This window comes from Phalacrocorax aristotelis, chromosome Z (assembly GCF_949628215.1).
Source record: "Phalacrocorax aristotelis chromosome Z, bGulAri2.1, whole genome shotgun sequence".
Classification (NCBI taxonomy): Eukaryota; Metazoa; Chordata; class Aves; order Suliformes; family Phalacrocoracidae; genus Phalacrocorax; species Phalacrocorax aristotelis.
In genome coordinates this window covers 54,303,116-54,330,926 of record NC_134311.1, presented here as the reverse complement: position 1 = coordinate 54,330,926, position 27,811 = coordinate 54,303,116, and the positions used below count along the sequence as shown (strand labels likewise).

Below are 27,811 nucleotides of genomic sequence, written 5' to 3'. Positions count from 1 at the left end.
CTCTCAATCCCTTCACACCCCAGCCTGCACAGACACTGCGGGTTGCCCCAGCCCTTGCACTTGGCCTGTTGAACTTCATGCAGTTCTCGCAGGCCCACGTTTCCGGCTTGTCCAGGTCCCTTTGGATGGCGTCCTGTCCCTCAGGCACATCAACTGCACCACTCAGCGTGGTGTCCTCTGCAAACTTGCTGAGGGTGAACTTAATCCCACTATGTCATTGATGAAGATATTGAACAGCACTGATCCCAGCACAGATGCCTTAGGGACACCACTCATCGCTGATCTTTTGGACACCGAGCCATTGACCACTATTCTCTGGACACCATCATCCAACCAACTCCTCATCCACTGAACAGTCCACGCATCAAATCCATCTTACTCCAATTTAGATCAAACTGATCTATTTTAATCTAAATTCCTTCTATGGTTCTGCTAGCCGCACCTCAAACTTCAAGGCACTACAATGGATATGTACTTTAGACAATATCATCAGTGAGGATGAAGAATATGTTTGATGTCAAGTTCAGTGGTTTTCAAGCCATGGAACATTAGACTGCCAAGAGAAATGTCCACCTTCAGCTCCAAGCACTACTGAAGGGTCATGGAATAAGGAGGCTCCAGGAAAAGCCTCCCCCAGAAAACTCATTTTGTGTGAAGTCTCCTAAGAGACATTGCCTGATTAAGTCAAATAATGTAAAGTAGCACACAGATTTCCTAACAGATGAAAGTTCAGAGCTATTAGCAGAAACAAAAAAAAAGTAAAGTAAGCAGTAAAGAAACCAAAAATTTAAAGTTTGCAAGAACATGCTCCTTATTCTTACCTATTATCGCAAGTCTTCAAAACCAGCAAATCACTGTAGCCAGGAAGACATATTGCTCACATATGAATTTAAGGGCAGACCAGATACTGCTCCACAATTCTCAGTCAAAGGTTGTTAAGATTTTAGGTGGAATTTGCAAAAATTTTCAAGTTATTTTACCACTGATACCCACCTTCTACTGCCACACTTGAGCAAATTCCTTTTGCAAGAAATTCATATCATATCTCAAATAAATTCCAGGCCTGGCAGAAAATGCCAAGTCACAGTAAACAGGTTAAGGACAAAGTTCTATCCTACTGTCACCCTATATGTGTTGAGCAGCCTTTGGCACACCTGTCTTTCCAAAGCAAAGCATACCATCTTTCTCCAGCACTGCTTGAAGTCAACAAACACGTACTGACAACAGCGGAGACTCAAATTGCACCTGCTGTACATTGGAAGTGATAGAATTACATGAAAATTAAGTTCTTTTACTTAATGAGGATTTTCACACTGGTGTGCAGTTTACTTGCATACTACATTAATGGGAATTAATTTCCCTTTAGAAGTAAGAATTATCTATTTTCTAGAGAATTATAATTCATAAACATATATGCACTCTTTAAAAAAATGAAACTAGCAAAATTTTCAATATAGAAAAGCATATTTCTTCTGTTGCACTAAACAAAACAAAAAATAACATGCACTTGTTTTCTTGAGTCATTTTGCTGTTTCGTATGAATTCATGGAAGTCTGAAATGGAGATGAAGCAGGGCGAGAAAACACAATGTAGTCAAGTTTTATCAAATGCATACATGGTTTTATTCCTACGCCCAAGTAGGTGAGATGGAATATTAACCTTAAATAAGGACAATGACACATTAAAATTAGACTAAATTATTTTCTGGTAAATAAAAACTGAAAAGTGTTAAATGTTTCCCTAAATCAAATAATGACTTATTACTGGATACACAAAACACTTTAAAAGTTACATAACTTTGGAATAAAATTTTAAAATTCCATTGTTTGAAAAATATTGCATGGAAGATCATCCTTCTTTCTGTCTTCAGTAGTTTCAGCCTATCCAAAAACACAGTTTGGAAGACAAAACTTCAACATAGAGGGGCTTATTCTGAAAGTCACTATTATAAAAAGTTACCACGAGAACTGGTCGTATATTTCAAGTCCACGTTATTTTTGTGACAATTTGTTGCGATAGTTGTCAGTCACCTATTCATACTTGTTTCAATGGTCTAAGACCATTACTTTTATTCTCTTCTAGGTAAGTAGCTCTTTTCTTAGTAAAAGTAGCAAATAGTGTATCCATCATTCCCAAAACTTCTAGTAGTTCCCCTTGATAGTCAATCTCTTTTCCTATGGCTTCCTGGAGTCTCAAGAATTGTCTATCAACAATAGCTGACTGCCCAACCACAGGGTGATAAATGTCTGTAAAGAAAAAAGTCACTTAAGAATCCATATATCTATAAAAACATGAAAATTATATTAGCTGTTTAGCAATGCATTTAAGGAGCCTGACACAAGTCCAACATTGTGGACAAATAAGACAACTTTAACAGCGTTCTGAAAACAGTGTTAATTATTGGTGTATACTCATAGTAACAGTAAGTCAAACTAAGAGAAACAGAAGCTTTTACAACCTCAAATACTATTTTTACCTCACTGGAGAAGCAGAATTCACTTGTACTATATAACTATAGGAACAGCTACTGGAAGCTCCTCAGAGATACTTAAAGACTCAGGAGCTTCCAGCAGCTGGTGCAAATCAGATACTGACTGTGGTTGATGTTATCTGGCAATATCTTTTTGGATCATTCCCCTGACACTGGGTTCATACTTATAAACAAACCCACAAAGGTTTGGTTTCTTAAAAATTTGGCACTTTTAACCTTATTTCCAAGATAGCTATATGGCTTTGAGAATCTTTTTTGTGTTGTACTTACCAGTGATCATATCTGCAACAGTGACCAGTACAGGAGTAAATCTAGGCTCAATCACACGCCTGCAAAATTACAAGACATCCCAATTTTACTGGTTTTGCCAACTGCACTTCTCCCACCAACCAGCAGCTTTCTCATACAGGCATACAGACAATCTTTTCTTCATGAAGACATGTCACAGACAGCAGTCAGAGATGAGAATCAAAAAAAGCTACATGTTATATTTACTACCCTCCTTTCAGGAAGGCAGTGGGGATTGGAGGACTGGCAAAAGTCTCAGCTACATGAAGACATGAGTTTCATAGACATGCAAAAATAGTCTGGCAAAGTAAAACATACTCCATCATACTACTAGCAAAAATTTTCTGGGCTAACAGGTAAATTAGTTCAGTACTATGCATGAAATCCCAGACCTTGATATCAGAAAGCAGAAGTCATGTGAGATTTCAAGAGTACCAGTGTTACACCTGTGATACGTTGAGACTCTGTGTCAAAAGCTATTAGAAATACCAGGTCTCAAAATAGGCAGAGAGAACTCAGGTTAAAATAATACCTTGCCACAAAGGTAAGAAGGAGATTAATCTGCTTCTCATCTCGGCCTGCAAGTGCACTCCTCAGCGTTCCTCTGCGATGTAGTTCCTGCATGACTGCAACTGTAACTTCAGGAGTATAAAGCCTGATGGGTGGCTGGACATACATAAAAAAAGCTTAGTACTGAAGCAACATCTTCACCCCACAAAACAGGGCTGATATCAGCAAAACCAAAATGGAACCCACAGAAGTTTGATTCGTTTCTAGTTACACGCTGAAATAAAATTTGTTTGACATACAGAAAAAATCCAGATCAGATCAGAGCACACAACTCTGATGAGACAAAAACTAATGCCTCACCTCTAGTACTGCATCAAGAGCCTTGGAAGAGTGAAAGCTCTTCAGCAGCTTGTCGTATTTCCTCAAAACACGTTTTACAGGTTTACTGACACAGAAATCTTCCTAGAATTGAAAGACAGGTTCAAAATAAGACAGACATACACACAATGGATTAGATGTATTCCCATGAACAAGCTTTTATGTCTTTGTATCTTCCCTGCCTTCCCTTTCTTCTACTTAGCACACACCAGAAAAATAAAATAAATTTTGAGGAGTGCTTCAGTATACATTTTCTCACCCCCCTATACCTGTTTTGGCATGTAAGTTCTTCCTTTCACATAGGTTCTATACGCTGGTTGTCTCTTCTTTTGAGACTTTTCTTTCCTTTCTTCAGGTTTTCTGTGTTTAACGTTTAGCACTCCATTGGTCATGCCTACGACTATGGTTTCATCTTCAGGCTGAAATGAAGAAATCACAGAGTTAGGAACCCAGTGTTTTACTTGATGATGCATACTTTACTGTGCAGATTTTAAAATTTTTATGCTTCACAATGAGGCTTTAATCATAGAATGATATAATAACTGAAGTTGAAAGGCACCTCTGTGAAGTCCTGTGCTCAAATACCTTGTTCAAAACAGGGACAGCTTCAAGGTTATTGATTGTAAGCAACATTATCCATCTAATAAGCCTTTAACAAATACCTAGAGGGACTACAGCCTGACTAGTGAAGCAAGCTCAAATATGTGTTAATATCATTCTGTAAGTATAGTCTATGACAGGTTGGGAGTTTTTTTTTCGATGGTGTACAACTGCCTTTGGCTATTACATGCCATATAGCAGCCACGACCAGCACCTATGAGAAAGCTATCATGGAACAGCAGGATTTTGAGAAGCAAGTGAAAGTTGCTCAAAATACCAGTTGCTGGTATAAACTTCACCTACATAACAAAAGTTGCATGTATTTGATGCTAAAGATTATGATTTTAAATTATGCACTGGAGCAAAACACTGACTTCATATATAAAATAGTGAGTTCTGACCTGTTACTGTTAACAGATAATTCTATGAAAACATTAAATATTAGCTGAATGCTCAACTGCTGGCAAGGAAAAAAAAAAACCACGAAGTGTTAAGAATTACTATAGAAGAAACACAAACTAGAAAGTCATTGGGTCACTGACTAAATCCATTGTCTATCCACGTCTTAAATCTTACATGAGTCATTCTCAAAAAAACCAGTAGCAGATTCAGAAAAAAAAGAATCAAAAAACGTCAAGAAGAATCAAAAATTGGCTTGATTTGAGACAACTCTCAGGTATAAGAAAAAAGACAATTGAGGAGGGATATGATAAAAGCCTACAAAATTATGACATGGATGGAGATCAGCTGGTCAATGTCTCATTTAGGGCATCAAATTAAGCTAATGAAGGTTCAAATGGACGAAAAGAAGGCAATTCTTCACACAAAAAGTAGCAAAATGTGGAACTCCAAAGGTTAAAAGTTTGTCCAAGCTCAAGGGAGACTGGGCAGATTTATGCAAGAGAAATTCTTTGAATTAGACAGAAACTCCACTCTGACGAGCTGATGTCTCATCTGAAAATGAGAATGGAGTTTGGGAGAATAGCAGGGAACTTATCATACACACTTCCCGTTTTTAGTTTTCCAGACACATCTACTTACAACTATAGTTGGAAGCAGTGTCTGGTATTAGACCAGCCTTTGGTTTGACCCAGTAGAACCCATCTTATGTTCTCATATGACCACTTAAAACTCAAGGGTTTTAGTCAACAGGAAACAAAAGACTATGTTTCAGAAGATATATACGCAGCTCTAGAGATGCCAAACTACACATATTGCACATTTTACAGCTGCCATAGACACTTATAGTATATGGGGTTTTTTTGGTTCTGTACACTTAACCAAAATAATTCAAGACTCACTTAGCCCTAGCTCCCTAGGGAGCAAAGCAGGAAATGAAGGAAGACACCCTCTCCACTCACACCCTCCCTGAGGTTCCAGAAGAGCAGGACAATAGTAATGCAGCAAAAGTCGTAAATATCCCTCACAGTCCCTTTTACACGTCCTTCAGAGGCTACGTAAGAGGGTGACTACATGAAAACAGCATTGTTTTAAAAAGTGGTGCTAGCCTCCAAATTTCTGGCCAGCAGGTCACTTATTCATTGGAACTCAAATGTTTCAGAGAAATGAGAGTCTCTGTTCTTCCCTATGCATACACTATGTATATCCCTAGGATATACACTGACCTTGACAAACACACAATTTTGTACAGATCTTATCAGGTAACATCTGGTATCTGAATGTATTATGTTAAAACCTCTTAATGCATTTTTTACTCAGGAGGAATGTACTCGGTCACCCTACTTTACATGTACAGCATTCTCCTGAAACACCCAATAGCAATGAAAGCAAAAATTAATTACTTCAGTAACTTAAAAGGTAGCAGTAATTACCTTGCCTAGAAAGATTTCTAATGTACTTACCGACAGTGCAAGACTGAGGATGGATGTTGCATAGTTAAAGCTGTGGACTACTTTGTAGGAAGTAGTACTGTAAATCTTCACATGCCTATACAGAAAAGTAATGATTAAAACCTCATGACTAACGCCTTACTGTAGACACTTTACAGGAATTTCATCACTCCCAACTTCTATAGATCGTTTAAGGAAACTGAGTATTTACACAAAGCATTCTTCAGACTACCGTTGAGCTTCTTAGTTATTACCTCTCCTGCAACAGAAGGGTTCTGTTAAAAGATACACGAAAGTCAAGAAAGGATAAAGCTTTCCCAAAAAAGATGAAAATGGGGCTAGGCAGAAAAAGAAATTGAAGGCAGATGTAGTGACTATCCGAGTTCAGCAATGCTTATTAGGGAAACACTAAGACAGCACTTCTTAAAATTTCTTCTCAAATTTAAGTGTAAGATGTATTGACAATTTCTGGAAGTAAATTTGCAGATATTCTTGTATCCAGTTGCTCTTTGATGATTTGGTTGAAGGTAGGAAATATTTAAACAAATACGAAAACAAAACTTAATCTTACAACAAGTATGAACTTCGGTGCTGTGAGTACCGAATGACAAGTAGCTGCACATCTAGTGTGATACTTCAGCTTATGCTTTGTAATTATAAAGCCTGATGAAGCCTAGAAAGTACAGGAGGGAGGGAGGGAGTAAGAGAACAGACCACATAGTATTTCTAATGTCTCAGAGACAACTGTTTGAGTACTGGTACTCAGCAATTCAACCCAAACAAACAAACAAAAACACAAGAAGGACATATTTTACCTGTGCACCTTGGGTACAAAAAGCAACAACAAGCACAGAGACACAAAAAACAGGCTCTTTAAAGGTGAATACTAACACACTTTCACTTATTTAACTGTATTAAAGTTAAGAATAGGTACTTTATGGAGACTGAAAAGGTCAGTTTAAAGATTCAGAAAAATGAATGCTTATTCAGAGGTTCCTACACACATGCTGAAGTGGCGCATGCAACCCCTACTGACATTTAGGCTAGTAAAAGGTTAGTGTATATCGCAGAATGTACCTTGGCCCCAAGACATGTTTTCAAGTAAGTTATATCTCTTACAGTTAAAAGCTTAAGACCAAAAAACATGCACAGATTCACAGTGATGTATAATAACTTTCAAAGGAAAAAAGTCCTAATGAATTTAAATCACAATGAAGCCACAAAATACACTAACCTGTCCAGAGATCCTGACAATAACCTTTGTCCAGAGCTGTTCAGGCATAAACAAGTTACAGTTTTATGGTGATTTTTAAGTGAAACTAGTAATTGTCCACCTTTTAGTACATCCCAAACTTTGACGTATCGACCTCCTGTGAGAAGGAAGCACACAAACATTTTGACATACGTACACATTTATGCTTCTCTGGAGAAGTTTATGGAGAGTGATAAAGTGCCTCCTTCATAACACAGAGTTTTCTGTACCTACTCGCTGTCCCCATCTGTTATGACTATCCCCTGGGACAAGACACACTACAAGCCTGCTCTTTTTTAGGCCATCCTGCAGACACAGCTGAATGATTCAACATACTCCTCAACAAAAATTATCTAGATACCACTGGGTTACAGGACTTCGGACACAATGGCAAGAAGAGATTAAGAAAATCTTGTCATCATTAAGACAGAGTCCCATCTTTTCAATATTTCTAAAGTATGCTCATTCCTCCACTTTAGCACTGGGCTAATTAAAGTCTGTATCATGTCACTGAAAATGTCTTTTTCTTTTGGACCAACTACAAGAAAATCAAATCAGAGACAAAAAGACCCCTACCTTCACCTTCCAGATCAACACAGCTCCTTAAAGATCTTTGAGAAATCCAGCTATTACATCACTTACCACTTCATTACCAAATAAAAACACCACACAAGAAAGAAGCAGCTGAAATATGTCCCAGATTAGGGCCACAGAAAAGAAATTTCATTTTATTGAAGTACCTGCAGATACCAGAAGCCCACCAGAAGGGAACAGAAGCACACTCTCCACAGGCTGGCCATGTTCTATTGTCATGACACTACTTTTTGTTCGTGCATCAAAGAGTTTCACAGTGTGATCATAGGAACCTACAAACAACACCGTAAATAACTTAAGTTTCATTATTTCAATTATTTCAGGAACTAAAAGAGCCACGTCCCACAACCTGAAGGAGCTCCTGCCAAATGGAAACAGTTTTAAACCATACACTTAGAACACTTTATGGTTTACCCTGGTTAATTTACAGCCTTCAGGCAACAAAAGTCTTCTAATTCTAGCCCTAAAAACATGTCAGGCCTTAAAAGTAATTTAAGTCTTAATTTTATTCGCCTTCCATTAATTGAGTGTATTTGTAACAGTAAATATCAGTCAATCTGATGAAACCTAGTCTCTTGTGCATCCTGAAGTAAGGAATACTGTTTTTTTCACAGCAATTTACCATAGATTAATACAAAACTAGTGTTACGAAAACCAAAAGGAACTGGTTTCAAACAACTGCTCACATGACCTTTCACTTTTGAGTCTGTCAGCGTGGGGCTGTACCAACTATAATGAAACTAGTGTCCTCCTCCAGAAACGTGGTAAAACACTTCAGTCAATACCAACTAAAGGATATATTCACAGGATTTTCTTAAAACTTTCAAAGGCCAGTCAGAACAGTCCCATTAACCCTAACAGGCTAAAGCAAAAAAGATGTTAAAAATTAGTTTGCTTAGGGTTTCCGTGTCAAACATCAGTGTCAAGCTTAAGAAGCAACCAAAAAGGAAACAACAAAGTAGGCACTGAGTAGGAAGACAGATCCTCCATGTTCAAAATATAATAAACAATATCCTACTGCATCAAAAACTATCTTCCTGCATTTTTCTTCAATTCAATCCAAAAGAAGCATACATAAAAATCAAACCTGTTATAAAGACATCAGCATTCACTCTACTTGCACAGCCGCATCTCACGTAGTCAGTGTGTTCACTGTATGAGACGATTTCTGTAGCACTTGGAATATCCCACAGATTTGATGAATAATCATCACCACCAGAAAATATTCGGTATTTATCAGACAGGAAGCCCACTACATGAACAGCTCTAGAAACCAAAGCCCACAATATCCAAAGTTAAAATATATACTTGTTTCTAGAACAGTTAGTCTGTAAGAAGAACTTATTAAAGTATTCTCTGTAACTCAAAAGTGCAAAGTATTTACTGTTGGAAGTTACAAAGCCTCACTTTATAGGTTAAAAACCGTTTAGTTTTTATATATTCAGCCAGAAAAGGGTCACGCTGGCAGATGCTTACCTAAGCACTGATGCAATATGCCTTAAAGGTTCTTAAAGGTCTACTAGGTGCTCATTAAAAAGTTGTAAATTCTTCGCGTGTTATATAGAGGTCTGTGTACTAACACTGTCCCTTAGAAAAAAAAATCTGTACTAGTGAGTTTTAAGTGTAACTGAGTTGGACACACTTATTGTCCTTTAAAATCACTATTTAAATCTGTATTATCATTGTAACATTTCAACAGAGTATGACTTTGACAGAGAACACAGATATCCTAATGTTATTACAGTTAACCTAGTGATTATGACATAAGATAATACCCAATCTACAACTACAGGCCTCAAATAGAAACACTCTCAAGGTCTTTCTGTGAGCTTTCCTGTGAAGGGGGAGGTTTGTTGTTTTTCTAGCTAGATACAACACGTATTGGTCTTCCACAGCACAGCAATCTGTTCAAGCATTATCATTGTCTCCTCCTCACTGATATGTCAGAACTTCTCTTCTAACTCCCTCCCCACCACAACCCCACTCCACCATCATGCATTTTTTCTCTTTTGTTGTTTTAAGGGATTCCTGCTCCTCCCGGTGTATTTCTTCACTGGTTTTGTTCAGCGACTTTTTAGAACTCTTTTCCTGCCAGCATCAAATAAAACGTGCTTATCAGCACCATGTAGTCACCAGAGTATTTTTATACAACATATTGACAGACACCTGCCTGAATTAGAAAACATATTTATTCCTCCTTGTACTCAATTCATATTTAGAATTTAAAACAAAGTCACTCCAATTCTGAATTAAATTTTAAAATCTACTTTTCAGTAAGACCTACGTGAGACAGTTGCAAGCAACATAGATCAATATTATGCAGATTTTCAACAACATGCAAAGGAGACATATGCAAATACACCAAACAAGTTTACGCACACAAAGAAAAAAACAACACTGTCTTACTTAGTATGACCATCAAATTGCCTCAGCGGTGCTTTTCCACTAATGTCAAAGAGGCGAATGCTACCTTCTTCACTGCCAGCAACAAGCAGATTGCCATCATCTCTGTATGTGGCACAATAAGCAGCATCTTTGAAGCGAGAAAACGTCTTGATTGGTTCCTGAGAGTAACGGCCGTAAATGTGGATCTAGCAAAGCAAGAAGGCATTTAGTTCACTCATATGATACCAGCTGAAGGACAAGAACGTAAGAAACTCAGAAAAGCCACTTACCCTTGAGGAGGCTGTGACGGCATAGTTATACGGAGGAACTGGGGAGAAGTCAATTTTATTTACTGCACCAAATTCCTTTATCTGAACAGGCGTCTAAAACAATTGCGATAAAGATCATTAAATGCACACGAGCACACCACCGAAAATGAAAACAGCAAAACAGAACCTGTTCCTCCTACAGAGAGATCAAAACGCCATTTAGAACCACGTTATTTTTTAAATACAATCCTACTGAGTTTCTCTTCTGCCAGGCAACCTCTGCTCTTATAATTTTTTTCCAATTCAGGCATTACAACGGACTCATTAATCATGTGTTTTGAAGAAAACCAACTTTTTTTCCATCACGCAAGTTTAAAAAGATCAGTCGCACAAAAGCAGTTTAAAAAAACCGTCTAGCACAGTAACTACCTCCGTTGGGCCAGTTTGGGGCACAAGTCGGCCTCGTTTCCTGAGAAGCCGTTTAACAGGATTCCGGGCGATAGTAAAGTACCGTTTCTGTCCGAAAGCCGCCAGAGGCGGCGGGAGAAGCACCGGCCCCTACCCCCCGCCCGCAACCCCCGCCCCGCGGGGGGCCGTCTCCCACCTTGTAGGCCCGCCAATACACTGTGTCCTGCGTGATCCTCTCCCCTAGCTTGGGGTGCGCCTGGACCACCACCGGCTTGTAGGTGGCCATGGCTGAGACGGCGCGGGGCCCGCCGGGCGAGGCGCAGGCCTGCGCGGCGCCTCTCACGGAGCGGCGGCGGCGGCCGAGCGGCGCTCCCGCGGGCGGGCCGGGCGGCTCTGCGGGAAGAGTGCGGGGAGGGCCGCAGCGATCCGCGCCGCCTCAGGGGCCGAGGGCCGCGCTGTCTCCCGCCGCCGCCGCTAACGCGAGCCACACGCCCGCCTCGAGGAGAACCACCGCGCACGTGTGGGCACAGCGTCACCAGGAGGCGACTCCCCTAGCCAATCGCCACGGCGGTGGAGGAACGTCACTTCCGTCCCACCGCTGACGGAGCGGTAGGGCGTCACGTCCCCGTCCCCCCTCCCGTTAGCGGCCAGAACGGGGGCGCTGAGGTGAGGCCGGGCTGGCGGCAGCGGGCGGCGGGGCCGCTTTGTTGGGGGCGGGGGGTCCCGGGCGGAGGGCGCTCCGCGGCGTCCGCGGGTGCTGCTGCCGCCGCCGCTCGCCTTCACGCCCGCCCCGGAGGCTGCGGCCTGCAGCGCGGGGGGAGGGCTGCCCCGTCAGGCAGGCGTTAGGCGTCCCGCGGTGCTGTCTGAAAGCCCCCGGTACTCTGGGATGTTTTGCCGTGGTCGGTCTAAAGGGAGGTTTATCCTGTGCGTACGGTAGAAGCCATTTATTTTACTCGGGTTATGAAAAGACCTACAGTCGTAAAGGGACTCAAGGTCGGTTTAACTTTTCCTTCAAGTCTCATGTTTTTAGGCAATAAAGTAATCTTCTTATAGCTTATTCCCGTCGTGGTATAAACCTTGTTGATTATGGTGGGAGTTTTTTCTTGCTACCAGACTAATATTCTGAAACATCACTTAAATGAAACTCCTACTGGCTTCGTTACAGAATTTGGCTTAAATACCCGTGTGATAAAATGGAGGTTTTGGTCAGCAGTTTGTGACAGCAGTAAGATCAGTATTTCACCAAGGTTTGACTATCAAAACCAAATGCCGTAAGCTTAAATGAAGCAGAGTATGGTGTATTTTTGTGCATTGCTTCACTAGAATGCAGTTAACCTATGTTATGTGTGTTTAGTTGCAGGTGTTTCAGGCATCCAGATCTCTTCAGATACAGCTTGGTTGGCCAGTACTGCTTTTGGCTAGAAACTATGAAGAAACATCTCGCATAAAACCACTATGTAATTGAGGCCATGGCATCTTCAACAAACTTAGATGCAGGGGCCCAGTTAATTGTAGAAGAATGCCCCACTGGCTACAGCCTTCCGCCCATGCCAGACATTAAAGTGGAGCATCAGCTTGACTCTAGCACAGAGGAAGGCCCAGCTCAGAGTGTTGCCATGGGAATGAAATTCATTTTGCCCAATAGATTTGATATGAACGTCTGCTCGCGATTTGTGAAATCTTTGAATGAGGAGGACAGTAAAAATATTCAAGACCAAGTTAACTCTGACCTTGAAGTGGCATCTGTCTTATTTAAAGGTTGAGCTTTTTGGTGCAAATTGTTATGTGTGGACTATGTCATCCTCTAACGCTGTTAGTTTTTTTTTTAAAAAAAAGCCCCTGTCTTACAAGTGCATTAATCAGTAATAGTTTTCTAAGATTTGTTCCCCTAACATTTTTATTACACGCTTAATGGATTATTAATGTCAAATTAATTTCCCCCAAGATTGTTTTGTAAAACACGTTATTTTTTTAATTGAAAAAGTAGCAGCACAAAAAGTCACTAGGGTAATTTAACAAAAGCTGGTGCTGATTATGAAAAAAAGCTTATTTCTTTTGTGTAGCATGTCCTACAACATGTACACATTGTTGCATGTATGTGTCTTTACCAAACACTACTGAAAGCACTATATGATCATTTCAGCTGCAGCACGTTGTATCTTTTCACTAGTACGATGACAAAAATAATGTAGGTCACGTGGTTGACTTCGTTTTATCAATATGGTTGTACAAAGCCTGTAGTTGTAGCAATTGGCTCAACACTACTTGAAAGCAAATGTTGCTGCAAATCTGGATCCCTGCAGCCAATCTCCAGCCATTGCTGGGCAGCTTCATTGAATTGATCTGTTCCTTTTCATGGCTGAGAATATTAATGGACCACAGAATTAGGACTCCAGTCTATTTCCCTCTGTGGTTTCCAATGCTCGCTGTAATATTTCAGACTGTTCATAATGTATCTCTTCATGAGGTTGAATTTGACATATTTCCTATAACAAATACAAATACAGACCTATTGTGGATTTTGATGATTTCTCTGATTTGATTGTTTGGCTGCAGTTCAGCCATTGTAATTTTCAAACTTTTTTGATTTACAGGCCCTAAGTGCATACTAGTGGAGCTGCAGACCTGAACGGCAAATTTAGACCCATCAGTGATAGGGTTGGTTTTCTTAGGTAACATTTGCGAACCCCTTAGAAGTAGTCCTGCGGATCCAGGGACCGCAGGTCAAAAATCCCTGGTAGGTCTCTTAATTTGATCACATCATCTGTAGCTCTCTGACTGGCAAACAAAATGTAATTTCATTTTCATGCTGCTACCCTCTACTTTTAATTGGTTCTGTCCCCAAATATGTGCTTGGGTTTACGATCATGAAGTTCTCTATGGCGTGAATTCAGAGTGCATGTTAATTAGCTTCCAGTCATTAATTATTGGTGCACACGGGTGTCAAATCAGTTTAGCCAATAATGGAGTTTAAGCCTGCAATATGTTTTTTCCAGTATTTAATCAGTTAGCTTCTTCAAATTATTTGGCTTCTCAGCTACTTCTCAAAATCTACTTTGGAGAATTAAAAGCCAAGATAACGTACATATTTTGCAATAAGATGCCATTAGATTCTAATAGAAAGCTAGAATAGTACAAAATGAACACAGCAGCATTGAATGACTTCTTGAATTCCAAGTGGTGGCCTGCTGTTGCATTTTGTATAAGTGATTGTGGAATATTTCTCTTCCTGCTGGATGAGTATTTGTAAGACATTCATAATGCAGGTACAATTTTATCCAGCAGGAGTGGAAAAAGTCCTGGTGAAGAAAATTAGCGAAGGTCATGTCCATGCAAGTAGGGGACTGCTTAAAGAGTGGGCAAAGGGTTGAGCTGAGCAGTAACTGACTACATGGCTGACCAGAGCTGTATCATGTTATTGCACTGGAGAGCATAAGTGAGGGTATGACAGGATAAGTGGAGCCATCCTACCTGATAAATCCACGCCAGGAATATTTAAAATCTAGACAAAGACTTACCTCATTCAGACAGCAGCCTGTCTCTGGGTGACATCATGCCATACTGAACCTGTGGGGCAGCAGCATAGTTTTATTCCAGAAATTAATACAGCCCTTTATTCAACTCTCACAATACCTAGTGGAAAAAGCACATCACAGAGCTTACTTAACATGGGTTTTTAAAGATCTTGTGTAACCAGTGCTTTCTAGTTTGACTTAGAATCTGTGGCTTTCTTTTAATGCTCTTACTAGTACTAGAATCCTGTCTGTTTCCTCTGTTCAATGTAGCTGAATGCAACATCCACACTTCTCCTTCTCCTGGTATCCAAGTAAGACATGTTTATACTCCATCAACTACTAAGCATTTCTCACCAATAAAACAGTCAACTACCCTAACTAACAAACACAGGGGAAACGAAGTCTCTACAACACCTCTGCTCGTAAACTGTAAGTATCCTTCTGTCTTAATCATTACTTTCTGAGCTGTATGTTAGATGCTTGACAGATCTTTCCGATTTTTTTCTTTGGTGTTGTAATGGATCTTAATATAGAAAGAAAACATTGAGATAGTCTTGTCTAATTTCACGTGGTTCCAACCATAAAATAGTAACCCACCTGCCATACTGAATTCATGACTGAAGCATATTTTCTAGAAAGGATCCAATTCTTTATCTAAAAAATGTAGATAAAGATTTTTCTGATCCTTTCTAAGCTTTAAGTTAATGTGCTTCATATACTTGTTGTCAGATCTTGTGCATCTTGTAAAATTTATTAAAATTAGATGATTGGTAAGTGCTACAGATCACTGCAAACGTCATGATTGTTACAGATCATGAAAGTCAAGATGGTAGTATTAGTTATGGAGTTTTTTTATTCTTAATTGTCAAGCATTTTATTTATAAATTAATTCTCTGTAATTTACTTGATCTATAAATTATTTCCTCTGTAAACTGTATCCAGTGTTCAAAAAAAAAAAACAACTAAAGGCTGCTTGCATGGGAAATATTAATAAAATACACAGTCTTTTTGAAAAATAATGAAACTTTCATGTAGTGAATAGGAAGAGGACAGTGAACATTTACATGTTATGTAATCATTAGCTAATTTTGTTATTAGATAATGTGGATAATGTATTACATATTTCTCCCATGCACCTTTCAGACCTGCTCCAAGTTGTAATGATAAAAAACGTGTACCTGTGCAGAGTTTACTATGGGATCAGAGATTTTTTTCTTCATAGCCTCTTAAGAATTATTCTGCTTTTAATGCTTGGTACTTTTTTTTCCCAAAATGAAAAAAAAATTAAAACCCCCAAAGCCCACAAACATTTTCTTTCCCTGTAGATGTCAAATTGTTTATAGTTTTGTGATGTCTGATCTATTCTACATTGGCTACAGGCTTTATTGAGCAGCATGATGAGTCTCCTGATACATGTGATCTCTTAGATGTCATTTTTAAACTACACAACCTTAATTTATCAAAAGATGCTTATTTTCATTTGATAAATATTCTTAATGTGATCTTGGGTTGCTGACCAAGCAGCCGAGAAGAGATCATGTTGCCTTGTAAAAAGTCAATGTAGGAAGTATCTTTGCTTTCTAGTATGTTTTATATAGTAGTTAAAAATTACCTAAACTTATGAAACTCTTTGGAAACTTTTCAGTTTTTAAGATCATGATTCCAGTTCAGAACATAAGGTGAAACCTGTCTACACTCTCAAATCCAAGTTCTGTACTGCTCAAGCCAATGGACAAGTTATGCCCAGCTCCAAATGGGGCAGGATGAAAATTGGTGTGCCTAACACATGCTTTTGTTTCCATTTTTGCAGCGTTATCAGTTCATCAGCTGGCTGCTCAGGGAGAAATGTTGTATCTGGCCACGCGTATTGAACAAGGTGAGACAGAGGAAGGTGAAATGCTTTTTTTCCTTTGGGGCATTTATACCCTGTTGTGCTAGACTTTTTCCCCAAAGTTGTATTAAAAAAAATCCTCAATTCTGGTACAAGTTGAAGGATATTTGAGGTATGCATTCTTTATGGATATGGACTGTTGTTTCACATCAGTCTTTTATTCATTCATTGCTATGATTTGGATTTTAAATTAAACGTTAGTATTAATTTAAGTTGTAGGTAAGTCTCTTCTTCCCCCTGCTCCCCAGCTATGTAGCTAATGTATGGAAATGAGAAGGGACAGTCTGTTCCATCAGAAGAGTTAATTTTTTTTTAAATTATCTTTGTAATTTAAAACACATTTGTATAAATGGTGGCTTTCCAATTCTATTTAATCAATCAACATGTAGAGCTATATTCTATGTTGGTAACTTAAGCCATGGCTCATGCCTGCAATATAATAGTGCTGCTTGTTCTGAGTTGGGTGATAGTCTTCAGTGTGACGTTTCTGTGTCCAGAATACATGTACAAAATTTCAGCTCTACATAACATATCGAATAGAGTACTGTTAAGAGTATATTCTTATTGTATTATGAGTAATCAGCCATGATTTCAGTCCATCTGTTATCCCGAAAAGTGGGTTGATTTGCGCAGTGTGCAAAACGCCAAACTACACACAGAGCAGAGGTATCTTATTTAGTTCATTTTTGTGCAAAGTTTGGTGCCAGGTGGTAACCCACAAGGCTAAGGTACCCCACACCAAAAGACTACAAGGCATTTATACAGTTAAGTGGGTCAGTCACAGCTAATAATTGGTTCATTTCTTTCTCGCTTTAACTTAAAGATACAGCTCACTTTTAGCTTACCAGACATGCTCAGAGAGTAAGGTGCTTATTAGAGGGGGGAGATTCCTGGCCTATGGGCATGATTTTTGGTATTATAATGAGGATAGTTCACGTAACAGACACTTCGTTTTAGTTCTTATCAACATCCCAATTAGTTGTTCTCCTTGACTACACGCTTTTATCACCGCATTCGCAGCATCTTCTGAGGCAGGATGTTTCCTTTGATCAGTCTCTCAGCTCTCCTCAAGGATAAAGTCATAAAACAAGTGCTTCCCTATCTCTCAGTTCCCTTCTCTGGCCACCAAATTCTGTTTTGCCAGGACTTTTCTAGCTTCCCATGCTCTGCCAGGTGCAGAAGAAGCTGGGAGGAGAGGGGGCACAACCAAGAGAGCAGATTCAAACTGGCCAAAGGGGTATTCCATATCATGTAACATTATGCCAGTATGATAACTGGGAGGAGCTGGCGGGGGGAGGGAGGCAGCAATCCCCAGGCAGCAGTGGCCAGCAGGTGGTAAGCAGTTGTATCGTTTGTGTTTCTGTTTTTTTCCCTTTTTCCCTTTTCCTCTTTATTATCATTATTGTTATTATTATAATAATAAATATTATCATCATTATTATTTTATTCTAATTATTAAACTACTCTTATCTCAACCCACAAGTTTTTTTTTTTTCCTTTTGCTCTTCCGATTCTCTTCCCCCATCCCAGAGGGGTGGGGAGAGTGAGCGAGCAACTGCGTGGTGTTTAATTGCTGACTAGGGCTGAACCACGACAGTCCTTTTTGGCGCCCAACGTGGGGCACAAAGGGTTCAAGATAATAACAGTTGCTGGTCACAGCATTGATTCATCTGTTCTCAATATTAGTTTGTCCAGTTACACCGTGCTGGTATTGAAGTACACGTTAAAAATTGCTGTTGGTTTTTGTAGTCTGCTGTGCTCTGCAGTGATCAGAGATGTTTTGCCTAGGAGATTTGTTATTAAAATACTGGCCTTCAGCATTATCGGTTATTTGGGTCTTGCAAAAAGTAACAGCCATTACTGTACTTCAGGTACCACCTCATGGAGACAATTAGCAATTATACCTCCTCTGAGAGGTTTTTTATGGAGGAAATACAGAATGGCACCTTAGCTGCCGTCTTATATAATGCCTCCTCCTTCATTACAACTTTTCAGTATCTTGAACATCCTTAGGTAGTTAAGATACATCTGTTGGTATTGCTTTGGCAGGCGGTTTCAGTTCTGTCTAAGGTTAATAAGCAGTTTAAGAATATCATCCAGAGATCTGCCCCAAGGCTCGATAGCTATGCATGGCAGGGTATGTGGGATATTATGGGCAAATGCCTAAGACAGGGGGCATTTGCCAGTGGGCACATCCCAGTGTTGTGGGACTTCACCCCTGAACAAGCGCAGAATCCTGAAAAATTAGTAGAATATTTGGAGGAAGTATGTTGTCACCCTGACAATTCCAGAGGGATGCAAATCACTGCAATGTGCTGGGGCCTGGCCCATGCCTATCGAGCCCTGTTTAACACTATTCAGTACCCCCAAGGGGAAGAGAAGCTTCTGGATCTAAAAAGACAAAAAAGGAGAGCGACAAGCACTGTGGCAACTCCAACCCCCATGACAGACACTGCAGCCACTCCAACTGCCAGTGACATGCACTGCAGCTGAATCAGAGGACCAACCCATGCCAGTATCAGTCGCCCCTTGACACAAGAAGAAATCTTGGAAGAGAAAGTCAACTTGTTTAGAAAGAGATGATGAAGAAGCATGGCCATCACGAGGAGAGGAGGAGAAAGAGGAAGAACTCATAGAAGAGATGGAAACTACCTGATCCCTATCCTTGAGTGAGCTGCGAGATATGTGAAAAGATTTTGGCCGTCATTCGGGTGAGCACATTGTCACCTGGCTGCTCTGATGCTGGGATAATGGGGCCAGCAGTCTGGAATTAGAGGGGAAGGAAGCCAAATAACCAGGATCCCTTTCTAGGGAAGGGGGCATTGACAAAGCAATTGGAAAAGGGAAACAAGCCCTCAGCCTCTGGAGGCAACTCCTGTCAGGTGTGAGAGAAAGGTACTCCTTCAAGGAAGATATTGTATTTCACCTAGGAAAATGGATGACCATGGAGAAAGGTATCCAGTACCTGAGGGAACTAGGCGTGCTTGAGATGATTTATGGTGACCTGGATGATCAACAGTCATCCAAAGATCCAGATGAAGCCCAGTGCGCACAACCCATGTGGCAGAAGTTGTACACAGCGCACCATTGACACATGGAAACTCACTGGCTGTAATGTCCTGGAAAGATGACGAGTCACCAATAGTGGCAGAGTTGATTAAACTCCAGGAGTACAAAGCAAATATCTCTTCCTCCCTTGTCTCAGCTGTGGAGAAACTGTCCCGGGAGTTCTAGCAATTCAAAGAAGATATGTCCTCCTCCCCACCAGTACAGACCAGTATCTCAGCCAGTAGGACTAAGCGTCCCTTTGCTCAAGAGAGAGGATACACACAACAGGGCACCCTGTGGTTTTACCTGCATGATCATGGGGAGAACATGAGGAACTGGGATGGAAAACCTACCTCGACCCTAGAGGTACGGGTACGTGAGCTGCAAGGAAAAATAATCACTATGGGGGTTGCTCCAGGAGAGCTGCTGCTCCAGTTTCCAGTGAGCAGGTCCCCAGACTGAGGAGCAGAAGCGCTGATTTTCTTTCTGATCTTAACAGAGAACCTTAGGACTTGTATTTACAAGAAGTGAGTGACGAATACTATGATCAGGAATAGAGGGGCCCTGCCTCCAGCCAGGTAGAGGAGAGGGATAACCGGGTTTATTGGACTGTGTGGATCCAATGGCCTGGCACATCCAACCCACAGGAGTATAAAGCTTTAGTGGACACTGGTGCACCATGCACCCTAATGCCATCAAACTATATAAGGGCAGAACCCATCAGCATTGCTGGAGCGACAGGGGGATCCCAAGAGCTAACTGTATTGGAGGCCGAAGTGACCCTAACCAGGAGTGAGTGGCGAAAGCACCCCATTGTGACTGGCCCAGAGGCTCCGTGCATCCTTGGCATAGACTGCCTCAGGAGAGGGTATTTTAAGGACCCAGAGGGGTACAGGTGGGCTTTTGGTTTAGCTGCCTTGGAGAGAATTACACAGCTGTCTACCTTGCCTGGCCTCTCAAAGGACCCTTCTGTTGTGGGGTTGCTGAAGGTCAAAGAACAACAGGTGCCGATCGCCACCACAACAGTGCACCGGCGGCAATATCACACCAACCGAGACCCTCTGATCCCCATCCATGAGCTCATTCATCAACTGGAGAGACAAGGAGTGATCAGCAAGACCCACTCACCCTTTAATAGTCCCATACAGCCAATGCAGAAGTGTAATGGAGAGTGGAGGCTAACAGTAGACTGTTGTGGCCTGAACGAAGTCACTCCGCCACTGAGTGCTGCTGTACTGGACGTGCTAGAACTTCAATACGAACTGGAGTCAAAGGCAGCCAAGTGGTATGACACAATTGATATCGCTAATGCATTCTTCTCAATCCCTCTGGCAGCAGAGTGCAGGGCACAGTTTGCTTTCACTTGGGGGGGTGTCCAGTACACCTGGAATCGACTGCCCCAGGGGTGGAAACACAGCCCTACCATTTGCCATGGACGGATCCATAATGCACTGGAACAGGATGGAGCTCCCAAACACCTACAATACATTGGTGACATCATTGTGTGGGGCAACACAGCAGAATTTTTTGAGAAAGGGAAGAAAATAGTCCAAATCCTCTGAAGGCTGGTTTTGCCATAAAACACAGTAAAGGGACCCGCACAAGAGATCCAGTTCTTAGGAGTCAAATGGCAAGATGGCTGTCATCAGATCCCAATGGATGTGATCAACAAAATAGCAGCCATGTCTCCACCAACTAGCAAAAAGGAGACGCAAGATTTTTTGGGCGTTGTGGCTGTTTGGAGAATGCATATTCCAAATTACAGTCTGATCGTAAGCCCTCTCTATCAAGTGACCTGATCAAGTGACTGATCTGAAATGGGGCCCCTGAGCAGCAACAGGCCTTTGAAAAGATTAAACAGGAGATAGTTCATGCAGTAGCCCGTGGGCCAGTCCGGGCAGGACAAGATGTAAAGAATGTGCTCTACACTGCAGCCGGGGAGAACGGCCCTACCTGGAGCCTCTGGCAGAGAGCACATGGGGAGACCTGAGGTCAACCCCTGGGGTTTTGGAGTCGGGGATACAGAGGGTCCGAAGCCCGCTATACTGCAACTGAAAAAGAGATATTGGCAGCACATGAAGGGGTTCGAGCTGCTTCAGAAGTGGTTGGTACTGAGGCACAGTTGCTCCTGGCACCCCGACTGCCAGTGCTGGGCTGGATGTTCAAAGGGAAGGTCCCCTCCACACACCATGCAGCTGATGCTACATGGAGTAAATGGGTTGCACTGATCATCCGGTGGGCTTGAATAGGAAACCCCAGTCACCCAGGAATCACGCACCAGCCTCTGGGAAAATCGAAAGATACAATGGACTATTAAAGACTACACTGAGAGCAATGGGGGATGGAACATTTAAACACTAGGATACACATTTAGCAAAAGCCACCTGGTTAGTCAACACGAGAGGACCTGCCAATCGAGCTGGCCCTGCCCAGTCAGAACCCTTATGTACTGTGGAAGAGGATAGAGTCCCTGTAGTGCACGTTAAAAATATGTTGGGGAAAACAGTCTGGGTTATTCCTGCCTCAGGCAAAGGCAAACCCATTTGTGGGATTGCTTTTGAGTGAGGACCTGGGTGTACTTGGTGGGTGATGCAGGAGGATGGAGGAGTCCACTGGGTGCCTCAAGGGGATTTGATTTTGGATGAAAACAGCCAATGAACTTTCATTGAACCAAGCAAAGTGCAGCGGTGATAGAACAAGGACTAACAGTGCTGCGGTGATAGAACAAGGACTGACTTCAGCATGCAAGAATCCAACACCATGCACACCATCTCTCTGAAAGACTGGTCCAATAGATGGAGCCCAATGTCATGGACTAAATGAACTCAGTGGACATTTCACAGACATTTTACAGGAGTGGTCCATAGACTAGGGGTATGATAAATGAAATCTGTATATTCTATTAAAGGATGAGAAGGCTGGTAGGGGTTATTGAAATTGTGTTGAATAGTATGGGACCTGAGCATGACATGAATGATGGAATGGAATAAGGGGCAGATACAAGGATAAAAGGACTGTCATGGTTCAGCCCCAGTCAGCAATTAAACACCACGCAGTCGCTCACTCACTCTCTCCACCCCTCTGGGATGGGGGAGAGAATTGGAAGAGCAAAAGGAAGAAAAAACTTGTGGGTTAAGAACAGTTTAATAATTAGAATAAAATAATAATGATAATAATATTTATTATAATAATAATAACAATAATGATAATAAAGAGGAAAAGGGAAAAAGGGAAAAAAACAGAAACACAAACGATACAACCGCTCACCACTCACTGCCCGATGCTGCCCGTCCCTGAGCCGCGATTGCTGCCTCCCTCCCCTAGCCAGCTCCTCCCAGTTAACATACTGGGCATGATGTTACATGATATGGAATACCCCTTTCGCCAGTTTGAATCCGCTCTCTTGGTTGTGCCCCCTCCCCTCCCGGCTTCTTCTGCACCTGGCAGAGCATGGGAAGCTAGAAAAGTCCTTGACGAGGACAAGCTCTACTCAGCAACAGCTAAAACATCTGTGTGTTATCTCAACGTTTTTTCCATGCTAAGTTCAAAGCACAGCACTATGCCAGCTAGAGTGAAGAACATTAACTCTATCCCAGCTAAAACCATGACAGTATCTTTGTTGAAATGTTTACTGGAAAGCAGGTAATGAGTCGCAGAGTCTATATACTTTGTAATTTACCATGTATATGGACAGCAAATGGATTCTGGAGTACTAGTAGCAGTTAAAAATGCATATTATGGTGCTACGATAAGCGTGGCATATTTTAAGTACTTAGATATTTAAAAAAAAGATCCAACTTTAAACTATTTCAGTCTGATAATTGTTAAAAAAAGTTGTTCCTTCTACCAGCTGCACTAGAAGTAGACCTTAATTGTTTCCACAAAACACCTATTGATTACATATGAGCTTTGCAGGGAATGGAGTTTTACTACCCATAGTGCCTTACAAGCTAATCCTTTACAAGACTGTGTGGCTCAGTCTATTGAAAAAAAAACACTTTCTACAGTATAATGCAGAATGTACCACCTTATTATTCGAGCAGCCCTTCTCTTCTTTCCAGAGATAAAGCCCAGATTACAGACTTTTAACATTTCTGAGTAAAAACAGAGGTTGATTTACAGAGCTTGAAAAAAATAAATAAACCCAAATCTTAACTTTTACTTTGGTCAGTTGGATGTTGGACAAAGGTATGTGCACCACTACTGGGACAGAATTTTGTTTTTAGAGTTAAGATGAGAATGACTTGTAGGACACACAGGTACCTCAGACCATTCACCATGGATACGTCAAAGTATTTCAACAGCTCATACAGTGCATTAGTGAAAGGGATTACTAAATTGCATATTTTTCTTTAAACAGAAAATGTAATCAATCATAAGGATGAAGAAGGATTTACCCCTCTGATGTGGGCTGCAGCTCATGGGCAGATAGCAGTCGTGGAATTTCTCCTCCAGAATGTAAGGAAAATAACACACTTAATTTTAAATTTATTTACCTTTCAGTTCAATTTGCCTTCCTAAGTTTTTCACTGCTGCTACACACATAAAAGTTTTAAAGTTCTGTGTAAAACCTCACATTTTTAAAAAGCATTCTTAATTTATTGTTGTTATTATTATTTCAGGGTGCAGATCCTCAGATTTTGGGGAAAGGGCGAGAAAGTGCCCTCTCACTGGCTTGCAGTAAAGGATACACAGATATTGTCAAAATGCTGCTTGACTGTGGAGTTGATGTCAATGAGTATGACTGGGTAAGACTCCAGCTTAAATTTATGTAAGAGGGTTCTTTGGTCAGAAATTTGAAACAGCACTGGCTTGGGTTTGAAAATCGTTCTACTTCTGAAATATCAGAGAGTTTCAAAACTTCCAGAGGATAAGAGAAGTTGGCCCTACTAGTTCTGACTTCTTGGTAAAAGGAGAATGAGACTAACGCTGAGTCTTTGCAGAAGGTGAGCTTACAGAATAATAGCAGACAAAAAAAGAAGATGGAAGGTGTGAAGAAACAAAAGATAATCACCTTTTTGTAAAACCTGTGAAGGCTCTTACTGATACATGGAATTATACTGGTACATTAAGGAACTGCATTTGCAGACTGCTCAGTCATGCTTTTCCCTGCTTTTGCAGAATGGAGGCACACCTCTACTATATGCAGTTCATGGGAACCACGTGAAATGTGTGAAAATTCTCCTTGGTAAGTAGACTGTCCAAACTGAGTTATCAGTAATAATGTACTATTAGTTCTCATTGTCAGAAATAGGAGTTTCTTTTCTAATTTTACATAGAAAGGGGTGCTGATCCAACTACTGAAACAGATGCTGGCTATAATTCCATGGATTTGGCTGTAGCCTTGGGCTATCGGAGTGGTGAGTATTGCAAATGTAAATTCTTTGATTTTTATTTTTACTGCTCCATATTCACGTAGCTGCTGTTGATGGCCTAGTAGAGGTTTTGCAGCTCTAGGAAGATCCCTGTCCTAAAAGTCTAAATACACCTAAATATATTGGTGCAAAATGGGTAGGAGCTTCCATCCCTGTCTCAGAAAGACAGGTCCCTAGCAAGAAGATGTCACTGACCTGGATCTACATCTGTGGGCACAAATAATGGTGTGTAGTGCTGAGGCAGCCGTGATCCAGACAAGGGGAGCTGAGCTGCTCCCCCACCATGAACAAAGGAGTGTATGTTGCCCTGGACAGTGAAGAGAGGCCTGCAGCCCTTCTGAACCCCTTGCCCTAGTGCTGTTGATTGGCATGATGTGATGTAGTTTGCCAAACCTTCTTCCCCTGTCAGACTAGCTCTAGTTCTAGTTTATCTTGGATGCAGAGAGTAATACTGCCAGGGTCAGTGAATTACACTACCTTACTTGGTTCTGGGAAACAGAAGCAAAGAAGGGACTCTCTGTTTTTCCCTCATGCTACCTTCATTTTGAGAGTAATGCAATGTCTGCCGTTACAGAAATGAACTGAATCCAAAAATAAGCCCAGCACTGCATGTGTGGCTTCTCCAAGCAGAGCCCTCTGCTTATGGGAGGAGGGGTGGAGGGCAGTAACTTCGCAGGTGTGTACACGTAGGACTACTTCTAGAGTTCAATCTCAAAACATTCCACAGAAGTAGTTTCTAATAAATATTTTTGCCTACGTTCCATTTATAGGCTTAAAAAATTCCTTTTGTATGCTATCTGCCTATGCAAACCAGAGAACAGATTATTACCTCCAAAAACCATAATCTGCCTTACTTGGGTGTATTGTTTTTGCATTATATGAAGCTTTTATTTTCTGAAGGGATGGCAACTCTCTTCCCAGAGTGAATTTATTCCTGTCTGTTTTTTATTAAATAATTGTACAGGGCAACCTGGCATCTGTGAGGAAAAAATAGTACACCCTTTAAGATGTGAAAAAACATTGAACACTGGTTAACCTGATTTTTTTCTCTGCTTTAGTTCAACAGGTTATTGAGTCTCATTTATTAAGGCTACTTCAAAATATCAAGGAATAATGGTTGGCTCTTCTGCAGGTGTCAGTTCTTGGCTTGGAGATTCAAACTGCTTTTTAGCCCTGTCATCAGTGACAAGGGTTGGTTGTTTTGTAACTTCACCTCAGTTCAATTATTTGCTGGTTTTAGTTAAGCTTTTTAATATGCTTCCTCTTCTTCCATTGGTGTTCATAGGAATATGCAATGTCATCCTTTTAAATATATTTTATATGATTTTTAGAAGAAAAAGTGAGCTTTTGTGCATGAAAAGCTTTGTAAATGAAACCTGTTTTGACCATCTAAATGTTTACGCGGAGCACCGTGGGGAGCACTGTGCCAAGCATCCTACTTGATCACATCATTGATACATATTCTTAAGAAGAAATTTGTTTAGATATTGAGATACATCACTATAGTAGATGTCTTTAATGTTAATAATACCAAATGTGCACCATGTGTGATTGTTTTCAAGCTCCCCAGTTAATAATATTGTGTGAGCTTTTGGTTTTGTCCAGTTTTGAAGAAGTTGGTAATAAATTGAAGGACTTCTATGATGGTAGTTTAATTCCTACCTGATTTCTTTCCACCTGCCTCTGCCTTCCTGTTGTAGCCCTGGAACAACTAGGCCAGAATGTCCTCGGTGGAAATTTCTCTGGTGTAAGGAAGCCTAATTGCCAGTGCAGAATTCCTAGCTCCTAAATACCTTCCCTGCAATGCCTGAAAGCAGACATCAGCTGTGTGGGAGGAGAAGCCAGAGCCTACTGCATTCCAGGCTTCTTCAGCCAAAGTGTCATCCTTTGGGTCATAGAATATCTCAAGTTGGAAGGGACCCATAAGGATCATCAAGTGCAACTCCCTGTTCCTCACAGTCATATGATTTAGTTATAGGTAGTCCTAAGAGCATTGTCCAGATGCTCCTTGAACTCTGACAGGCTTGGTGCTGTGACCACATCCCTGGGGAGCCTGTTCCAGCAACTCACCACCCTCTCAGGAAAGAGCCTTTTCCTAAAGCCCAGTCTGAACTTCCCCTGATGCAGCTTCATTCCATCTCCATGTGTCCCATCACTGGTCACCAGAGAGAGGAGATTAGCAACTCCCCTTCTGCCACCCGCTGGTGAGGAAGTTGTCGGCTGCAATGAGGTCACCCCTCAGCCTTCTCTTCTCCAAGCTGAGCAAATCAAGTAACCTCAGCCGCTCTTCCTAAGTCTTGCCCTTCAGACCTTTTTGCCATCTTTGTCACCCTTCACTGGACACACAATTTGATGTCCTTCTTACATTGAGGCACCCAAACCCACACTTGAGGCATACTTGAGGTGGGGCTGCACCGGTGCGGGGTAGAGTGGGACAGTTGCCTCCCTCAACGGGCTGGCTGTGCTGTGCTTGATGCATCCCAGGACAGGGCACACTGGTGACTCATACCATCAACCCAGACCCCCAGACTGCTTCCTGTGGGGCTGCTCTCCAGCCTCACATCCCCCAGTGCAGGGGGATGTCCCGGTGTAGCTGTTTAGTTAGAACAGCAATTATGACTTTGAAATTAGTTGAAAAATCTAACTGATTTTCTGGCACCCCTGCGCTTAATCAAAACTACGGAGTGATGGGACATGTGACAACTTTTGCACAAATAATAGATAAGCTTTTGAAAGAGACTTTTCAGAAGCTTTTCCCCTGACAGTACCTACGGATCCCCCATGTGGTATTGATGTGTTTCCATACGCATTTCTCCATTGTGTCCAGTAGAGGTCTGGCATCTATTCACATATATACACCCCTAATCCCTGTGTTACTTCCCCAGCCCATGGGTAGTGAGCCCAGTCTCCAATTTACCTAGAGTTCACAAGACATGAGTGGACCCAGGTTAAGTTAC

The 27,811-nt window shown here is 41.3% G+C and overlaps 2 protein-coding genes across 5 annotated transcripts; one reads left to right on the top strand and one right to left on the bottom strand.

Annotated features, from left to right (window-relative positions):
* Window positions 1-1,598: 1,598 nt before the first annotated feature.
* On the bottom strand, window positions 1,599-11,563 carry UTP15 (UTP15 small subunit processome component). Its single transcript, XM_075079790.1, has 12 exons — window positions 11,222-11,563; window positions 10,639-10,731; window positions 10,370-10,554; window positions 9,051-9,229; window positions 8,110-8,235; window positions 7,352-7,487; window positions 6,130-6,214; window positions 3,937-4,086; window positions 3,650-3,751; window positions 3,312-3,445; window positions 2,762-2,820; window positions 1,599-2,246 (listed from the first exon to the last, which is right to left on the bottom strand). Exons 1-12 carry the CDS (start codon window positions 11,309-11,311, stop codon window positions 2,035-2,037), a joined length of 1,551 nt encoding a protein of 516 aa, XP_074935891.1. The 5' UTR covers window positions 11,312-11,563; the 3' UTR covers window positions 1,599-2,034.
* Window positions 11,564-11,579: 16 nt separating this feature from the next.
* On the top strand, window positions 11,580-26,503 carry ANKRA2 (ankyrin repeat family A member 2). Of its 4 annotated transcripts, none has more exons than XM_075079791.1 (9): window positions 11,580-11,691; window positions 12,380-12,783; window positions 14,811-14,969; window positions 16,351-16,416; window positions 23,840-23,937; window positions 24,102-24,227; window positions 24,601-24,667; window positions 24,759-24,839; window positions 25,913-26,503. In XM_075079791.1, the coding sequence occupies exons 2-9, from the start codon at window positions 12,495-12,497 to the stop codon at window positions 25,966-25,968; spliced, it is 942 nt and encodes a 313-aa protein (XP_074935892.1). In that variant the 5' UTR covers window positions 11,580-11,691; window positions 12,380-12,494; the 3' UTR covers window positions 25,969-26,503. The 4 variants fall into 4 exon arrangements, with proteins under 4 accessions (XP_074935892.1, XP_074935894.1, XP_074935895.1 ...); XM_075079793.1 differs by having other exon boundaries at window positions 11,634-11,691; window positions 12,386-12,783; XM_075079794.1 differs by lacking the exon at window positions 11,580-11,691 and adding an exon at window positions 11,895-12,018 and having other exon boundaries at window positions 12,380-12,482.
* Window positions 26,504-27,811: the final 1,308 nt, after the last annotated feature.

Bases quoted from the DNA above. Each gene is read 5' to 3' on its own strand.
- UTP15 (XM_075079790.1), bottom strand. From the start codon at position 11,311: ATGGCCACCTACAAGCCGGTGGTGGTCCAGGCGCACCCCAAGCTAGGG. The intron at 3,752-3,936 runs GTATAGGGGGGT...TTTCAATTCTAG, and splicing joins GAACTTACATGCCAAAACAG to GAAGATTTCTGTGTCAGTAA. The intron at 2,821-3,311 runs GTATTATTTTAA...GTAATTTTGCAG, and splicing joins CTTCTTACCTTTGTGGCAAG to GCGTGTGATTGAGCCTAGAT.
- ANKRA2 (XM_075079791.1), top strand. From the start codon at position 12,495: ATGGCATCTTCAACAAACTTAGATGCAGGGGCCCAGTTAATTGTAGAA. The intron at 23,938-24,101 runs GTAAGGAAAATA...TTATTATTTCAG, and splicing joins TGGAATTTCTCCTCCAGAAT to GGTGCAGATCCTCAGATTTT. The intron at 24,228-24,600 runs GTAAGACTCCAG...CTGCTTTTGCAG, and splicing joins ATGTCAATGAGTATGACTGG to AATGGAGGCACACCTCTACT.